The 19,371-nt window shown below is 46.1% G+C and overlaps 1 protein-coding gene across 1 annotated transcript in view; it reads right to left on the minus strand.

Annotated features, from left to right (window-relative positions):
- Window positions 1–19,244, minus strand: part of brat1 (BRCA1-associated ATM activator 1) — a 33,718-nt gene extending 14,474 nt beyond the window's left edge. Inside the window, exons 1-5 of the mRNA XM_045205661.1 lie at window positions 19,119–19,244; window positions 18,590–18,731; window positions 9,229–9,383; window positions 6,067–6,214; window positions 912–1,180 (exon numbers count right to left, since the gene is read on the minus strand). Of these exons, the coding sequence (XP_045061596.1) occupies window positions 912–1,180; window positions 6,067–6,214; window positions 9,229–9,383; window positions 18,590–18,731; window positions 19,119–19,130 (726 nt within the window). The 5' untranslated portion in view covers window positions 19,131–19,244. The remainder of the gene's footprint in view (window positions 1–911; window positions 1,181–6,066; window positions 6,215–9,228; window positions 9,384–18,589; window positions 18,732–19,118) is intronic.
- Window positions 19,245–19,371: the final 127 nt, after the last annotated feature.

Consider the following 19,371-nt stretch of genomic DNA (forward strand, 5'->3'; position numbering starts at 1 on the left):
AGGAGCGGCTTATATGAAGGAACTCGGAATGTCTTCGAACTGCCGACAGTTGGCTTAACATTGGACCAGCTTGTGTGTGGACCAGAATTAAAATAAAAAACACGTCTGACCTTTTGGCAGTTAATGAATCCAATGTGAAACGTGATAACTATAGTATCCTTAACTAGCATTGAAAAAGTGAATCCATCCTTCTCTAATTAAGAATCCCGCTTGTATCATCAGTAAGCTACAGTGGCCTCTGCTTCAGAGGGGGAGGGGCAGGCAGCCTAGACACACCTTCAAAGGTTTTCTGACTGACTGACTGACTGGGCTTTGCATTGGCTCTTTGCTGCGTTGTTTGGGGGGGACTGGAAAAAAATGCCCGGAACGTAAAATAACGTTATTAACCGGTTCCCATGCTTTTAAAATAATGGTTCTGTTCCGGAATAGTATAGATCACTTTCGTTCCCGGTTCTGATTCTGTTGCTCTAAAAAAAAAAAAAAAAGTTATGTTCCATGAACCGGTTCCAACCCTGATACCAATACACGAACACTGAAAATATTTCACAAATCTTAACATAAACAATTAGTCAAATAGACTTCAGAATTGGAATATAAACTCAATACATTAAGTAATGACTAAGAATGATTACCTGCTGCATTCAAAGATAACCAACCTACAGCACTAAACTTAACTTGGTCATCCTTGTGGTATTGAGAGATAAACATGGTAATGCTTTCACTGATTGCACATAAAGGAAGATAATTGCTTGCTTTGTGATCCAACTGATCGTGACCTTTCTGTCATCCTGTGAACCACGTTCATTGCTGCTCGCAGCTATATTTATCATTGTCTTCAACCCCCCATCTCCTCTAGGGTCACTGCTGTAAAAAAAAACAATGTTCTCAATCAACCAATCAATCAATCGTACCTGGGTGTGGCTGTCTGACTCCAGAGAGCTTTCCAGGTGCTTCAAGATCTCCATGGTGACGGAACGCCCGCTTCCTGGACTTGTCGCCATGGTTACGGCCAATTCCTCCTCTTCCGTATTGGGTGGAACAGTGAGGCCATTCCCCTGGGTTGTGTGTGAGGTTGTGGCTGGTTGTTTGAAAGTCAGGAGGCGGGCCAAGAGGTGATTTGCGGCCGAGGCAACGAATAGGCTGGGGTCAGTCTGTAGCTGGAGGAGGGGTTTGGTCAGGCCTGAGGAGATCAAATCAAATCCATTTCTATTCATCACATGCTTGGTAAACAACAGGTGGAGACTAACAGTGAAATGCTGACTGACGGGCCCTTCCCAACAACGCAGAGAGAAAGAAAATAGAGAAATAATAGAAAAATATAACACGTAATAATGAAAGTAATAATAAATACACAACGATAACTTGGCTATATACACAAAGTGCAGGGGTACGAGGTAATTGAGGTAGATATGTACATTCTGAAAGTATTCAGACCTCTTGACTTTCTCCCCATTGTTAACTTACAGCCTGATTCTAAAATGGATTCAATCATTTAAACCTCATCAATCTACACACGACACCCCATAATGACAAAGCAAAAAAAGGTTTTTTAGAAATGTTTTGCAAATGTATATATTTATAAAAATAAAAATTACTCAGTACTTTGTTGAAGCACCTTTGGCAGCGATTACAGCCTGAATTCTTCTTGGGTATGACACTACAAGCTTGGCACACCTGTATTTGGGGAGTTCCTCCCAGATCCTCTCAAGCTCTGTCAGGATGGATGGGGAGCGTCACTGCACAGCTATTTCCAGGTCTCTCCAGAGATGTTCGATCGGGTTCAAGTCCGGCCTCTGGCTGGGCAACTCAAGGACATTCAGACACTTGTGCCAAAAGCCACTCTTGCGTTGGCTTGGCTGTGTGCTTAGGGTCGTTGTCCTGTTGGAAGGTGAACCTTCGCCCCAGTGGAGGATCTCTCTGTACTTTGCTCTGTTCGTCTTTCCTTAGATCCTGACTAGTCTCCCAGTCCATGCCGCTGGAAAACATCCCCACAGCATGATGCTGCCACCACCACGCTTCACCATAGGGATGGTGCCAGGCTTCCTCCAGACATGACGGTTAGCATTCAGGCCAAAGAGTTCAATCTTGGTTTCATCAGACCAGAGAATCTTGTTTCTCATGGTCGGAGAGTCCTTTAGGTGCCTTTTGGCAAACTCCAAGCGGGCTGTCCGGTGCCTTTTACTGAGGAGTGGCTTCAGTCTGGCCACTCTACCATAAAGGCCTGATTGGTGGAGTGCTGCAGAGATGGTTGTCCTTCTGGAAGGTTCTCCCATCTCCACAGAGGAACTCTGGAGCTCCATCAGAGTGACCATCGGGTTCTTGGTCACCTCCCTGACCAAGGCCCTTCTCCCCTGATTGCTCAGTTTGGCCGGGCGGCCAGCTCTAGGAAGAGTCTTGGTGGTTCCAAAATTCTTCCATTTAAGAATGATGGAGGCCACTGTGTTCTTGGGGACCTTTAATGCTGCAGAAATGTTTTGGTACCCTTCCCCAGATCTGTGCCGACACAATCCTGTCTCGGAGCTCTACGGACAATTCCTTCGACCTCATGGCTTTGTTTTTGCTCTGACAAGCACTGTCAACTGTGGGACCTTATATAGACAGGTGTGTGCCTTTCCAAATGTCCAATCATTTGAATTTACCACAGGTGGACGCCAATCAAGTTGTAGAAACATCTCAAGGATGATCAATGGAAACAGCATGCACCTGAGCTCAATTTCGAGTCTGATAGCAAAGGGTCTGAATACTTATGTAAATAAGGTATTTCTGTTTTTTTTTTTTTTGATTGATGAGGATTATTTATTTATTTAATCCATTTTAGAATAAGGCTGTAAAGTAACAAAATGTGGAAAAAGGGGAGGGGTCTGAATACTTTTCCAATGTAACTAGGAATAAAGTGACAGATAGTAAAACAGTAGCAGCAGCGCATGGGATGAGTCAGAAAGGTTAGTGCAAAAGGGTCAATGCAGACAGTTAAATAGTTACCCAAATAGCTACAAGGACTAACTATTCATCAGTCTTATGGCTTGGTGGTAGAAGCTGTTCAGGGTCCTGTTGGTTTCCAGACTTGGTGCATCGGTTCTGCTTGCCATGCGGTAGCAGGGAGAACAGTCTATGACTTGGATGGCTGGAGTCTGACAATTTTTAGGGCCTTCCTCTGACACTGCTTGGTATAGAGGTATAGAGGTCCAGTGTGCAACTGGATCCTGGACTTCCTGACAGGCCGCCCCCAGGTGGTGAAGGTAGGAAACAACAACTCCACTTTGCTGATCCTCAACACAGGGGCCCCACAAGGGTGCGTGCTCAGCTCCCTCCTGTACGCCCTGTTCACCCATGACTGCGTGGCCAAGCACGCCTCCAACTCAATCATCAAGTTTGCTGACGACACAACAGTAGTAGGCTTGATAACCAACAATGACGAGACAGCCTACAGGGAGGAGGTGAGGGCCCTGGCGGCGTGGTGCCAGGAAAACAACCTCTCACTCAACGTCAACAAAATGAAGGAGCTGATCGTGCACTTCAGGAGACAACAGAGGGAGCACGCCCCCATCCACAGGACCGCAGTGGAGAATGTGAAAATATTCAAGTTCCTCTGCGTACACATCACTGACAATCTGAAATGGTCCACCCACGCAGACAGTGTGGTGAAGAAGGCGCTGTTCAACCTCAGGAGGCTGAAGAAATTTGGCTTGGCCCCTAAGACCCTCACATACTTTTACAGATGCACCACTGAGAGCATCCTGTCGGACTGTATCACTACCTGGTACGGTAACAGCACCGGCCGCAACCGCAGGGCTCTTCAGAGGGTGGTGCGGTGTGCCCAACGCATCACCGGGGGCACACTGCCTGCCCTCCAGGACATCTACAGCACCCAATGTCATAGGAAGGCCAAAAATATCATAAAAGACATCAACCACCCGAGCCTCGGCCTGTTCACCCCGCTATCATCCAGAAGGCGAGGTCAGTACAGGTGCATCAAAGCTGGGACCGAGAGACTGAAAAACAGCTTCTATCTCCAGGCCATCAGACTGTTAAATAGCCATCACTAGCCGGCCTCCACCCGGTTACTCAACCCTGCACCTTAGAGGCTGCTGCCCTATATACATAGACATGGAAGCACTGGCCACTTTAATAATATTTACATACTGCTTTACTCATCTCATATGTATATACTGTATTCTATTCTACTGTATTTTAGTCAATGCCACTGACGTTGCTCGTCCTAATATTTATATATTTCTTAATTCCATTATTTTACTTTTAGATTTGTGTGTATTGTTGTGAATTGTTAGATATTACTGCACTGTAGGAGCTAGGAACACAAGCATTTCACTACACCCGCAATAACATCTGCTCAATATGTGTATGTTACCAATAACATTTGATGTGATTTTGGATGGCAGGGAGCTCTGCCCCAGTAATGCACTACCCTCTGTAGCGCCTTGCGGGCGAATGCCAAGCAGTTGCCACACCAAGAAGTGATGCAGCCAGTCAAGAACCAGAACAACACACGGCCTTCTGCCGCTTTGACGCGTATCTGGCCATCCAGAACCAGAACAACACATGGCCTTCTGCTCCTTTGACGCGTATCTGGCCATCCAGAACCAGAACAACACACGGCCTTCTGCTCCTTTGACGTGTATCTGGCCATCCAGAACCAGAACAACACACGGCCTTCTGCCGCTTTGACGCGTATCTGGCCATCCAGAACCAGAACAACACATGGCCTTCTGCCCCTTTGACGCGTATCTGGCCATCCAGAACCAGAACAACACACGGCCTTCTGCCCCTTTGAAGCGTATCTGGCCATCCAGAACCAGAACAACACACGGCCTTCTGCTCCTTTGACGTGTATCTGGCCATCCAGAACCAGAACAACACACGGCCTTCTGCCCCTTTGAAGCGTATCTGGCCATCCAGAACCAGAACAACACACGGCCTTCTGCTCCTTTGACGTGTATCTGGCCATCCAGAACCAGAACAACACACGGCCTTCTGCTCCTTTGACGTGTATCTGGCCATCCAGAACCAGAACAACACACAGCCTTCTGCCCCTTTGACGCGTATCTGGCCATCCAGAACCAGAACAACACACGGCCTTCTGCCCCTTTGAAGCGTATCTGGCCATCCAGAACCAGAACAACACACGGCCTTCTGCTCCTTTGACGTGTATCTGGCCATCCAGAACCAGAATAACACACGGCCTTCTGCTCCTTTGACGTGTATCTGGCCATCCAGAACCAGAACAACACACGGCCTTCTGCCCCTTTGACGCGTATCTGGCCATCCAGAACCAGAACAACACACGGCCTTCTGCTCCTTTGAAGCGTATCTGGCCATCCAGAACCAGAACAACACACGGCCTTCTGCCCCTTTGACGCGTATCTGGCCATCCAGAACCAGAACAACACACGGCCTTCTGCCCCTTTGAAGCGTATCTGGCCATCCAGAACCAGAACAACACACGGCCTTCTGCCCCTTTGACGCGCGAGCTTCGTTTCCGTGGCGTTATCAGCTAACCCGTCGATAGAAACCCAAACTTTAAGAGAGGCTTCCCTAGACAGTACACTCCCGAGGGTTCCCGAGTGGCGCAGTGGTCTGAGGCACTGCATCTCAGTGCTTGAGGCGTCACTACAGACCCCCTGGTTCGATTCCAGGCTGTATCACAATCCGGACGTGATTGGGAGTCCCATAGGGCGGTGCACAATTGGCCCAGCGTCGTCCGGGTTTGGCCGGTGTAGGCCGTCATTGTAAATAAGAATTTGTTCTTAACTGACTTGCCAAGTTAAATAAAGGTTAAATAAAATAATAAAATAAAATCACTCCTGTAGTACTACTGGTGCTGTCATGACAACTGGGAACTGGGAACAAAACGCATTCAAATCATGTCAGTGATCTTCAGGTTGGAAAGTCGGAGCTCTAGAAAGATGCCAGCGTTTCCGACTTCGAATTTAAAGTTGGATGACCGTTCAAAACAATTTTTTTCCCCAGTCAGAGTTCCCAGTTGTCTTGAACGCACTGAAGTCCAGAAGTCTGAGATAGCAGAGTTCCCAGTTGTGGAACACCTACCAGCCTGATCCAGGAAGTGGAAGGCCTGTGGGTGGTGCATCATGTTACTCAGGCCATGGATCCAGCCAATCCGCACGCTCGGATCCTCCCATAGGCCAGCCACCTGCCAGCACTCGCTGTCGTAGGCCACGCCCAGGATGGATCGATCCTGAGATGGAATGAAGAGAGTAAATCAATGAATGTCTAGGAGGTGAAGATAGTTTTACGCCCAATCCCAAATGGACCCCTCGACCCTATGCACTGGTGGAGAGCTGAGGTGATTAGATTGGTGTAAACAATATGGTGAAACCTCCACCTGGCAAGATAGAGCTATTACCATATTGACTACACCTGACTCTATCCTATTACCATATTGACTACACCTGACTCTATCCTATTACCATATTGACTACAACTGACTCTATCCTATTACCATATTGACTACAACTGACTCTATCCTATTACCATATTGACTACACCTGACTCTATCCTATTACCATATTGACTACACCTGACTCTATCCTATTACCATATTGACTACAACTGACTCTATCCTATTACCATATTGACTACAACTGACTCTATCCTATTACCATATTGACTACAACTGACTCTATCCTATTACCATATTGACTACAACTGACTCTATCCTATTACCATATTGACTACACCTGACTCTATCCTATTACCATATTGACTACACCTGACTCTATCCTATTACCATATTGACTACACCTGACTCTATCCTATTACCATATTGACTACACCTGACTCTATCCTATTACCATATTGACTACACCTGACTCTATCCTATTACCATACTGACTACACCTGACTCTATCCTATTACCATATTGACTACACCTGACTCTATCCTATTACCATATTGACTACACCTGACTCTATCCTATTACCATATTGACTACAACTGACTCTATCCTATTACCATATTGACTACACCTGACTCTATCCTATTACCATATTGACTACACCTGACTCTATCCTATTACCATATTGACTACACCTGACTCTATCCTATTACCATACTGACTACACCTGACTCTATCCTATTACCATATTGACTAAACCTGACTCTATCCTATTACCATATTGACTACACCTGACTCTATCCTATTACCATATTGACTACAACTGACTCTATCCTATTACCATATTGACTACAACTGACTCTATCCTATTACCATATTGACTACACCTGACTCTATCCTATTACTATATTGACTACACCTGCTGGGCCTGAATTTGGGATTCATCATTGAGCAGAATGGATGGTTGAATGACTGAGTAGGAGGAGAGGATAATCTCAACTCTATCTGTGTGTGTTTCATTCTACCCATGCAATGCTACCTGGATTGATTGAATATATATACACACACACAGTACCAGTCAAAATGTTGGACACACCTACTCATTGCAGGATTTTTCTTAATTTTTTACTATTTTCTACATTGTAGAATAATAGTGAAGACATCACAACTATGAAATAACACATATGGAATCATGTAGTAACCAAAACAGTGTTCAACAAATCAAAATATATTTTATATTTGAGATTCTTCAAAGTAGCCACCCTTTGCCTTGATGACAACTTTGCACACTCTTGGCATTCTCTCAACCAGCTTCATGAGGTAGTCATCTGGAATGCATTTCAATTAACAGGTGAGCCTTGTTAAAAGTTAATTTGTGGAATTTCTTTCCTTCTTAATGCGTTTGAGCCAATCAGTTGTGTTGTGACAAGGTAGGGGTGGTATACAGAAGATAGCCCTATTTAGAAAAAGACCAAGTCCATTTTATGGCAAGAACAGCTCAAATAAGCAAAGAGAAATGACAGTCCATCATTACTTTAAAATAAATAATAAAATAAATTGGTCATTTAGCAGACGCTCTTATCCAGAGCGACTTACAGGAGCAATTAAGGTGAAGTGCCTTGCTCAAGGGCACATCGACAGATTTTTCACCTAGTCGGCTTGGGGATTAGAACCAGCGACCTTTCGGTTACTGGTACAACGCTCTTAACCACTAAGCTACCTGCCGCCATGAAGGTCAGTCAATCCGGAAAATTCAAGAACTTTGAATGTTTCTCCAAGTGCAGTCGCAAAAACCATTAAGCGCTATGATGAAATTGGCTATCATGAGGACCGCCACAGGAAAGGAAGACCCAGAGTTACCTCTGCTGCAGAGGATAAGTTAATTAGAGTTAACTGCACCTCAGATTGCAGCCCAAATAAATGCTTCAGAGTTCAAGTAACAGACATCTCAACATCAACTGTTCATTGGAGACTGCGTGAATCAGGCCTTCATGGTCTAATTACTGCAAAGAAACCACTACTAAAGGACACCAAAAAGAAGAGACTTGCTTGGGCCAAGAAACACGAGCAATGGACATTAGACTGGTGGAAATCTGTCCTTTGGTCTGATGAGTCCAAATGTGAGACTTTTGGCTCCAACCGCCGTGTCTTCGTGAGACACAGAGTAGGTGAACGGATGATCTCCGCATGTGTGGTTCCCCCCGTGAAGCATGGAGTAGAAGGGGTGATGGTGCTTTGCTGGTGACACCGTCTGATTTATTTAGAATTCAAGGCACACTTAACCAGCATGGCTACCACAGCATTCTGCAGCGATACGCCATCACATCTGGTTTGCGCTTAGTGGAACTATCATTTGTTTTTCAACAGGACAATGACCCAAAACACACCTCCAGGCTGTGTAAGGGCTATTTGACCAAGAAGGAGTGATGGAGTGCTGCATCAGATGACCTGGCCTCCACAATCACCCGACCTCAACCCCAATTGAGATGGTTTGGGATGAGTTGGACCGCAGAGTGAAGGAAAAGCAGCCAACAAGTGCTCAGCATATGTGGGAACTCCTTCAAGACTGTTGGAAAAGCATTCCAGGTGAAGCTGGTCGAGAGAATGCCAAGAGTGTGCAAAGCTGTCATCAAGGCAAAGGGTGGCTATTTGAAGAATCTCAAATATAAAACATATTTTGATTTGTTTAACACTTTTTTGGTTACTACATGATTCCATATGTGTTATTTCATAGTTTTGATGTCTTCACTATTAGTCTACAATGTAGAAAATAGTCAAATTAAAGAAAAACCCTTGAATGAGTAGGTGTGTCCAAACTTGACTGGTACTGTGTGTATATATATATATAAGCTCACCTGCAGCAGGTTGAAGCCGTGTTGGCTGGCCGCCAGCAGGCCGGAAAGTTTGAGGCTGAAGGAAAGCATGCTGGGACCTGTAGTTTTATCCAGACACACGGTGGATATGTAGTCCACCAGACAGGGGCAGGACTCCAACAGGGCCAGGCCACGGTCTGGAAAACATCACCACAGGTGTTATTAAGTATTATGGCCTGCGTCCCAAATGGCACCCTATTCCCACAGTGCCTGGTCAAATGTAGTGCCCACAGTGCCTGGTCAAATGTAGTGCCCACAGTGCCTGGTCAAATGTAGTGCCCACAGTGCCTGGTCAAATGTAGTGCCCACAGTGCCTGGTCAAATGTAGTGCCCACAGTGCCTGGTCAAATGTAGTGCCCACAGTGCCTGGTCAAATGTAGTGCCCACAGTGCCTGGTCAAATGTAGTGCCCACAGTGCCTGGTCAAATGTAGTGCCCACAGTGCCTGGTCAAATGTAGTGCCCACAGTGCCTGGTCAAATGTAGGGCCCACAGTGCCTGGTCAAATGTAGGGCCCACAGTGCCTGGTCAAATGTAGTGCCCACAGTGCCTGGTCAAATGTAGTGCCCACAGTGCCTGGTCAAATGTAGTGCCCACAGTGCCTGGTCAAATGTAGTGCCCACAGTGCCTGGTCAAATGTAGTGCCCACAGTGCCTGGTCAAATGTAGTGCCCACAGTGCCTGGTCAAATGTAGGGCCCACAGTGCCTGGTCAAATGTAGGGCCCACAGTGCCTGGTCAAATGTAGTGCCCACAGTGCCTGGTCAAATGTAGTGCCCACAGTGCCTGGTCAAATGTAGTGCCCACAGTGCCTGGTCAAATGTAGTGCCCACAGTGCCTGGTCAAATGTAGTGCCCACAGTGCCTGGTCAAATGTAGTGCCCACAGTGCCTGGTCAAATGTAGTGCCCACAGTGCCTGGTCAAATGTAGTGCCCACAGTGCCTGGTCAAATGTAGTGCCCACAGTGCCTGGTCAAATGTAGTGCCCACATGGCCTGGTCAAATGTAGTGCCCACATGGCCTGGTCAAATGTAGTGCCCACATGGCCTGGTCAAATGTAGTGCCCACATGGCCTGGTCAAATGTAGTGCCCACATGGCCTGGTCAAATGTAGTGCCCACATGGCCTGGTCAAATGTAGTGCCCACAGTGCCTGGTCAAATGTAGTGCCCACATGACCTGGTCAAATGTAGTGCCCACATGGCCTGGTCAAATGTAGTGCCCACATGGCCTGGTCAAATGTAGTGCCCACAGTGCCTGGTCAAATGTAGTGCCCACATGGCCTGGTCAAATGTAGTGCCCACATGGCCTGGTCAACAGTTCCCTATGTAGGGAATAGCAGGGTTCCATTTGGTACGTAGACATTGTGTAGGTCATGATCGCTTAGAGCTGTTATGGCCATAAAGAGCTGCTGTGGGCTGCAGACTTTTCCTGCCCCACAGTACTGTAACACATCGTCAAATAAACTAAGTGTATAAACCGATACCGGAGCGCCAAGTCTAGGTCCAAACGGCTTCTTAACAGCTTCTACCCCCCAAGCCATAAGACTCCTGAAAAGCTAATCATGGCTACCCGGACTATTTGCACTCCTTTACGCTGCTGCTACTCTGTTTATTATTCATGCATAGTCACTTTAACTCTACCCACATGTACATATTACCTCAATTACCCCGACTGACCTGTGCCCCCGCACATTGACTCTGTACCGGTACCCCATGTAGCTCAGTTGGTAGAGCATAGCGCTTGCAACGCAAGGGTTGTGGGTTCGTTTCCCACGGGGGGCCAGTATGAAAATGTATGCACTCACTAACTGTAAGTAGCTCTGGATAAGAGTGTCTGCTAAATGACTAAAATGTACATGTAAAATGTATATAACCTCCCTACTGTTATTTTATTTTACTGCTGCTCTTTAATTATTTGCTTAAAAAAAAAAAAAATCTTAACTGCATTGTTGGTTAAGGGCTTGTAAGTAAGCATTTCACTGTAATGTCTACACCTGTTGTATTCGGCGCATGTGGCAAATAACATTTGATTTGATCAAGGCCAGTAATCAGTAAAGTATCAGTAGCATGGTCCTCTGTAGCTCAGCTGGTAGAGCACGGCGCTTGTAACGGCAGGGTAGTGGGTTCGATCCCCGGGACCACCCATACGTAAAAATGTATGCACACATGACTGTAAGTCACTTTGGATAAAAGAGTCTGCTAAATGGCATCTTATTATTATTATATAGTCTCTCCTCATCCTCGCTGTGTGAGAGATTATAGCTAGTCTCTCCTCCTCATCCTCATCCTCGTTGTGTGAGAGATTATAGCTAGTCTCTCCTCCTCATCCTCGTTGTGTGAGAGATTATAGCTAGTCTCTCCTCCTCATCCTCATCCTCGCTGTGTGAGAGATTATAGCTAGTCTCTCCTCCTCATCCTCGCTGTGTGAGAGAGATTATAGCTAGTCTCTCCTCCTCATCCTCGCTGTGTGAGAGATTATAGCTAGTCTCTCCTCCTCATCCTCGCTGTGTGAGAGATTATAGCTAGTCTCTCCTCCTCATCCTCGCTGTGTGAGAGATTATAGCTAGTCTCTCCTCCTCATCCTCGCTGTGTGAGAGAGTTTATAGCTAGTCTCTCCTCCTCGTCCTCGCTGTATGAGAGAGATTATAGCTAGTCTCTCCTCCTCCTCCTCATCCTCGCTGTGAGAGATTATAGCTAGTCTCTCCTCCTCATCCTCATCCTCGCTGTGTGAGAGATTATAGCTAGTCTCTCCTCCTCATCCTCGCTGTGAGAGAGATTATAGCTAGTCTCTCCTCCTCATCCTCGCTGTATGAGAGAGATTATAGCTAGTCTCTCCTCCTCATCCTCGCTGTGTGAGAGAGATTATAGCTAGTCTCTCCTCCTCATCCTCGCTGTGTGAGAGAGATTATAGCTAGTCTCTCCTCCTCATCCTCGCTGTGTGAGAGATTATAGCTAGTCTCTCCTCCTCATCCTCGCTGTGTGAGAGATTATAGCTAGTCTCTCCTCCTCATCCTCGCTGTGTGAGAGATTATAGCTAGTCTCTCCTCCTCATCCTCACTGTGTGAGAGAGATTATAGCTAGTCTCTCCTCCTCATCCTCGCTGTGTGAGAGATTATAGCTAGTCTCTCCTCCTCATCCTCATCCTCGCTGTGTGAGAGAGATTATAGCTAGTCTCTCCTCCTCATCCTCGCTGTGTGAGAGAGATTATAGCTAGTCTCTCCTCCTCATCCTCGCTGTGTGAGAGAGATTATAGCTAGTCTCTCCTCATCGTCCTCGCTGTGTGAGAGATTATAGCTAGTCTCTCCTCCTCATCCTCATCCTCGCTGTGTGAGAGAGATTATAGCTAGTCTCTCCTCCTCATCCTAGCTGTGTGAGAGAGATTATAGCTAGTCTCTCCTCCTCATCCTCGCTGTGTGTGAGAGATTATAGCTAGTCTCTCCTCCTCATCCTCGCTGTGTGAGAGAGATTATAGCTAGTCTCTCCTCCTCATCCTCGCTGTATGAGAGAGATTATAGCTAGTCTACCACCCTACCTGTAGTTGATCGATCACAGCCTTGAACCACGTGACTTCCGTCTCGCTTCCGCATTGTCTCCGTGCTGCTGTGCTGTTTGTTGCTACTTGGCTACCTGCCAAACTATTCACGTTTTACTTTTAATAAACGTTTAATCAATCTCTGTGTTCAACAAATTTACCAACTTTTTAGTTTTGTCCTCACTCATCTTTTTTCGTTAAACTTTTTCACCCCGGACGTTTTATCCCGAGACAGAAGAGTCATTTTCCTGTGCGTTTTAGCTGCCAATTTTACTTTATTTTCCATTTTTCCATCGCAACTTTTTTCCCTTATTCAACTTTTTTCACTCCGGACGCTTTATCTGGACATGGTTCGTCAACATCTTCAACAGCCGAAGCTAAGTAGTAACATTAACATGATGTCTTCTAATTGCAGTCGCTGTACTCATAATATACAGGAGAACGATCGCCTTACGGCGAGAATAGCTGTGCTACAAGCCCAGCTTCAGACGCAATCGTTAGGCAAGGGTAATGTCAGTGTAGGAAAGGAAGAAACAGCGTCTGTGCCACCAGTAAGTACAGACAGTAACGTTAGTATAAATCCCCCCGCACAGTCCCCGCAGCCGGACAACTTTCTCATGGCTTCTGGAGGGAAATACTGTTGGAATGCTCAACCGGTGTCGCTCATTCAGCCGACAGAAACCTTCAACCGGTTTTCCCCATTATGTAGCGAGTCGGAGTCTGAGTCTGAGTCTTCTCTTGTCTCTACTCCTCCCGTTACGGGGTCTGAGACGCCGAAGGCTCCACCATTAGCTCTGACAAATTGAAAACCCTAGTCATTGGCGACTCCATTACCCGCAGTATTAGACTTAAAACGAATCACCCAGCGATCATACACTGTTTACCAGGGGGCAGGGCTACCGACGTTAAGGCTAATCTAAAGATGGTGCTGGCTAAAGCTAAAACTGGCGAGTGTAGAGAGTATAGAGATATTGTTATCCACGTCGGCACCAACGATGTTAGGATGAAACAGTCAGAGGTCACCAAGTGCAACATAGCTTCAGTGTGTAAATTAGCTAGAAAGATGTGTCGGCATCGAGTAATTGTCTCTGGCCCCCTCCCAGTTAGGGGAAGTGACGAGCTCTACAGCAGAGTCTCAGCACTCAATCGCTGGTTGAAAACTGGTTTCTGCCCCTCCCAAAAGATAACATTTGTGGATAATTGGCCCTCTTTCTGGGACTCACCCACAAACAGGACCAAGCCTGACCTGCTGAGGAGTGACGGACTCCATCCTAGCTGGAGGGGTGCTCTCCTCTTATCTACCAACATAGATAGGGCTCTAACTCCTCTAGCCCCACAGTGAAATAGGGTGCAGGCCAGGCAGCAGGCTGTTAGCCAACCTGCCAGCTTAGTGGAGTCTGCCAATAGCATAGTCAGTGTAGTCAGCTCAGCCATACCCATTGAGACTGTGTCTGTGCCTCGACCTAGGTTGGGCAAAACTAAACATGGCGGTGTTCACCCTAGCAATCTTATTAGGATAAAGACCTCCTCCATTCCTGCCATTATTGAAAGAGATCGTGATACCTCACATCTCAAAATAGGGTTACTTAATGTTAGATCCCTCACTTCAAAGGCAGTCATAGTCAATGAACTAATCACTGATCATAATCTTGATGTGATTGGCCTGACTGAAACATGGCTTAAGCCTGATGAATTTGCTGTGTTAAATGAGGCCTCACCTCCTGGTTACACTAGTGACCATATTCCCCGTGCATCCCGCAAAGGGCGGAGGTGTTGCTAACATTTACGATAGCAAATTTCAATTTACAAAAAAAAAATGGCGTTTTCATCTTTTGAGCTTCTAGTCATGAAATCTATGCAGCCTACTCAATCACTTTTTATAGCTACTGTTTACAGGCCTCCTGGGCCATATACAGCGTTCCTCTCTGAGTTTCCTGAATTCCTATCAGACCTTGTAGTCATAGCAGATCATATTCTAATTTTTGGTGATTTTAATATTCACATGGAGAAGTCCACAGACCCACTCCAAAAGTCTTTCGGAGCCATCATCGACTCAGTGGGTTTTGTCCAACATGTCTCTGGACCTACTCACTGCCACAGTCATACTCTGGACCTAGTTTTGTCCCATGGAATAAATGTTGTAGATCTTAATGTTTTTCCACAAAATCCTGGACTATCGGACCACCATTTTATTACGTTTGCAATCGCAACAAATAATCTGCTCAGACCCCAACCAAGGAGCATCAAAAGTCGTGCTATAAATTCTCAGACAACACAAAAATTCCTTGATGCCCTTCCAGACTCCTTCTGCCTACCCAAGGACGTCAGAGGACAAAAATCAGTTAACCACTTAACTGAGGAACTCAATTTAACCTTGCGCAATACCCTAGATGCAGTTGCACCCCTAAAAACGAAAAACATTTGTCATAAGAAACTAGCTCCCTGGTATACAGAAAATACCCGAGCTTTGAAGCAAGCTTCCAGGAAATTGGAACGGAAATGGCGCCACACCAAACTGGAAGTCTTCCGACTAGCTTGGAAAGACAGTACCGTGCAGTACCGAAGAGCCCTCACTGCTGCTCGATCATCCTACTTTTCCAACTTAATCGAGGAAAATAAGAATAATCCAAAATTTCTTTTTGATACTGTTGCAAAGCTAACTAAAAAGCAGCATTCCCCAAGAGAGGATGGCTTTCACTTCAGCAGTAATAAATTCATGAACTTCTTTGAGGAAAAGATCATGACCATTAGAAAGCAAATTACGGACTCCTCTTTGAATCTGCGTATTCCTCCAGGGCTTAGCTGTCCTGGATCTGCACAGCTCTGCGAGGGCCTGGGATCGGGAGAGACACTTAAGTGTTTTAGTACTATATCTCTTGACACAATGATGAAAATAATCATGGCCTCTAAACCTTCAAGCTGCATACTGGATCCTATTCCTACTAAACTGCTGAAGGAGCTGCTTCCTGTGCTTGGCCCTCCTATGTTGAACATAATAAACAGCTCTCTATCCACCGGATGTGTACCAAACTCACTAAAAGTGGCAGTGATAAAGCCTCTCTTGAAAAAGCCAAACCTTGACCCGGAAAATATAAAAAACTATCGGCCTATATCGAATCTTCCATTCCTCTCAAACATTTTAGAAAAAGCTGTTGCGCAGCAACTCACTGCCTTTCTGAAGACAAACAATGTATACGAAATGCTTCAGTCTGGTTTTAGACCCCATCATAGCACTGAGACTGCACTTGTGAAGGTGGTAAATGACCTTTTAATGGCGTCAGACCGAGGCTCTGCATCTGTCCTCGTGCTACTAGACCTTAGTGCTGCCTTTGACACCATCGATCACCACATTCTTTTGGAGAGACTGGAAACCCAAATTGGTCTACACGGACAAGTTCTGGCCTGGTTTAGATCTTACCTGTCGGAAAGATATCAGTTTGTCTCTGTGAATGGTCTGTCCTCCGACAAATCAACTGTACATTTCAGTGTTCCTCAAGGTTCCGTTTTAGGACCACTATTGTTTTCACTATATATTTTACCTCTTGGGGATGTTATTCGAAAACATAATGTTAACTTTCACTGCTATGCGGATGACACACAGCTGTACATTTCAATGAAACATGGTGAAGCCCCAAAATTTCCCTCGCTAGAAGCCTGTGTTTCAGACATAAGGAAGTGGATGGCTGAAAACTTTTTACTTTTAAACTCGGACAAAACAGAGATGCTTGTTCTAGGTCCCAAGAAACAAAGAGATCTTCTGTTAAATCTGACAATTCATCTTGATGGTTGTAAAGTCGTCTCAAATAAAACTGTGAAGGACCTCGGCGTTACTCTTGACCCTGATCTCTCTTTTGACGAACATATCAAGACTGTTTCAAGGACAGCTTTTTTCCATCTACGTAACATTGCAAAAATCAGAAATTTTCTGTCCAAAAATGATGCAGAAAAATTAATCCATGCATTTGTTACTTCTAGGTTAGACTACTGCAATGCTCTATTTTCCGGCTACCCGGATAAAGCACTAAATAAACTTCAGTTAGTGCTAAATACGGCTGCTAGAATCCTGACTAGAACCAAGAAATTTGATCATATTACTCCAGTGCTAGCTTCCCTACACTGGCTTCCTGTTAAGGCAAGGGCTGATTTCAAGGTTTTACTGTTAACCTATAAAGCGTTACATGGGCTTGCTCCTACCTATCTTTCCGAGTTGGTCCTGCCGTACATACCAATACGTACGCTACGGTCACAAGACGCAGGCCTCCTAATTGTCCCTAGAATTTCTAAGCAAACAGCGGGAGGCAGGGCTTTCTCCTATAGATCTCCATTTTTATGGAACAGTCTGCCTACCCATGTGAGAGACGCAGACTCGGTCTCAACCTTTAAGTCTTTACTGAAGACTTATCTCTTCAGTAGGTCATATGATTGAGTGTAGTCTGGCCCAGGAGTGTGAAGGTGAACGGAAAGGCTCTGGAGCAACGAACAGCCCTTGCTGTCTCTGCCAGCCGGTTCCCCTCTCCACTGGGGTTCTCTGCCTCTAACCCTGTTGCAGGGGCTGAGTCACTGGCTTGCTGGTGCTCTTTCATGCCGTCCCTGGGAGGGGTGCGTCACTTGAGTGGGTTGAGTTACTGACGTGATCTTCCTGTCTGGGTTGGCGCCCCCCTTGGTTTGTGCTGTGGTGGAGACCTCTGTGGGCTATACTCGGCCTTGTCTCAGGATTGTAAGTTGGTGGTTGAGGATATCCCTCTAGTGGTGCGGGGGGCTGTGCTTTGGCAGAGTGGGTGGGGTTATATCCTTCCTGTTTGGCCCTGTCCGGGGTTTCTTCGGATGGGGCCACAGTGTCTCCGGACCGCTCCTGTCTCAGCCTCCAGTATTTATGCTGCAGTAGTTTATGTGTCGGGGGCTGGGGTTAGTTGGTTATACCTGGAGTACTTCTCCTGTCTTATCCAGTGTCCTGTGTGAATTTAAGTATGCTCTCTCTAATTCTCTCGTTCTCTCTTTCTCTCTGAGAACCTGAGCCCTAGGACCATACGTCAGGACTACCGGGCATGATGACACCTTGCTGTCCCCAGTCCGCCTGGCCTTGCTGCTATTCCAGTTTCAACTGTTCTGCCTGCGGTTACGAAACCCCTACCTGTCCCAGACCTGCTGTTTTCAACTCTTAATGATCGGCTATGAAAAGCCAACTGAGAGACCTGAGCCCTAGGACCATACGTCGGGACTACCGGCCGTGGTGACTCCTTGCTGTCCCCAGTCCGCCTGGCCTTGCTGCTATTCCAGTTTCAACTGTTCTGCCTGCGGTTATGGAACCCCTACCTGTCCCAGACCTGCTGTTTTCAACTCTTAATGATCGGCTATGAAAAGCCAACTGAGATTTATTCCTGATTATTATTTGACCATGCTTGTCACTTATGAACATTTTTGAACATCTTGGCATGGTTCTGTTATAATCTTCACCCGGCACAGCCAGAAGAGGACTGGCCACCCCTCATAGCCTGGTTCCTCTCTAGGTTTCTTCCTAGGTTTTCGCCTTTCTAGGGAGTTTTTCCTAGCCACCGTGCTTCTACACCTGCATTACTAGCTGTTTGGGGTTTTAGGCTGGGTTTCTGTACAGCACTTCGAGATATTAGCTGATGTAAGAAGGGCTATATAAAATAAAATTGATTGATTGATAGTCTCTCCTCCTCATCCTCGCTGTGTGAGAGAGATTATAGCTAGTCTCTCCTCCTCATCCTCGCTGTGTGAGAGAGATTATAGCTAGTCTCTCCTCCTCATCCTCATCCTCGCTGTGTGAGACCGGTGTGTAAGTGTGTCCTCACCCTCCTTGGTGAGACCGGTGAACCAGTCCAGCAGTTTCTCGAGGCTGGTGTCATCTGGTAGGGACTGTCTGGGGTCCGCTAGTACAGAACACACCCGAGGCAGCAGCACCAGGCACTCACTGTCCATGCTGCTTAAAGATGTCTATAGGGAAAAGCCAATAATACAAATGTTTTATTACTTTAGTTAGACAGATGGTAGCTTGCTAGCTCTGGTCCAGGGCGTTTAGTAAGCGTTCCTCGAGTCACCTAGGAACGCACGCTACCGCCCTGGACCAGAGCTAGCTTGCTAGCTAGGTAAAGTATGGACCTTTATGGCAACACGTTTGTTAGCAAGCTAACCAAGTCAGCTACACAAACAACTAACTGAGTTGAATGACACATGCATGCAAACCTATAGACAACTAACTACAGCACCTAGGTATATGCTGAAGTTATCTGAGAAGCAAATCAGGGACAAATTCACATCGCTAGCTAGCTAGTAATAGCCTAAAAAGTATCTCAAGGACTGAATAAAAGTGTTTCGTTCTACCAGTGCGTGCATTCATGGATTCCCTCACTACGGAAAGTAAGAAGGACAATTCAAGGTGTGCATAAAATCGATAAAATGATCAGCAACTGCGCATTTTCTCCGATCTCACACAATATGGTAAGCTGAATCGAAAAGCTCTGTCATCGCACTGCAGCCTGTCTACATACTACGTGTCTAGTGCTATCGCGAGGCGAAACCGTGAGTCCGCGAAAACTCCTCCTCGACGTTTCCCGCAATTCGTCCATTTTCACGT

Source organism: Coregonus clupeaformis, chromosome 20 (genome assembly GCF_020615455.1).
Source record: "Coregonus clupeaformis isolate EN_2021a chromosome 20, ASM2061545v1, whole genome shotgun sequence".
Taxonomy (NCBI): Eukaryota; Metazoa; Chordata; class Actinopteri; order Salmoniformes; family Salmonidae; genus Coregonus; species Coregonus clupeaformis.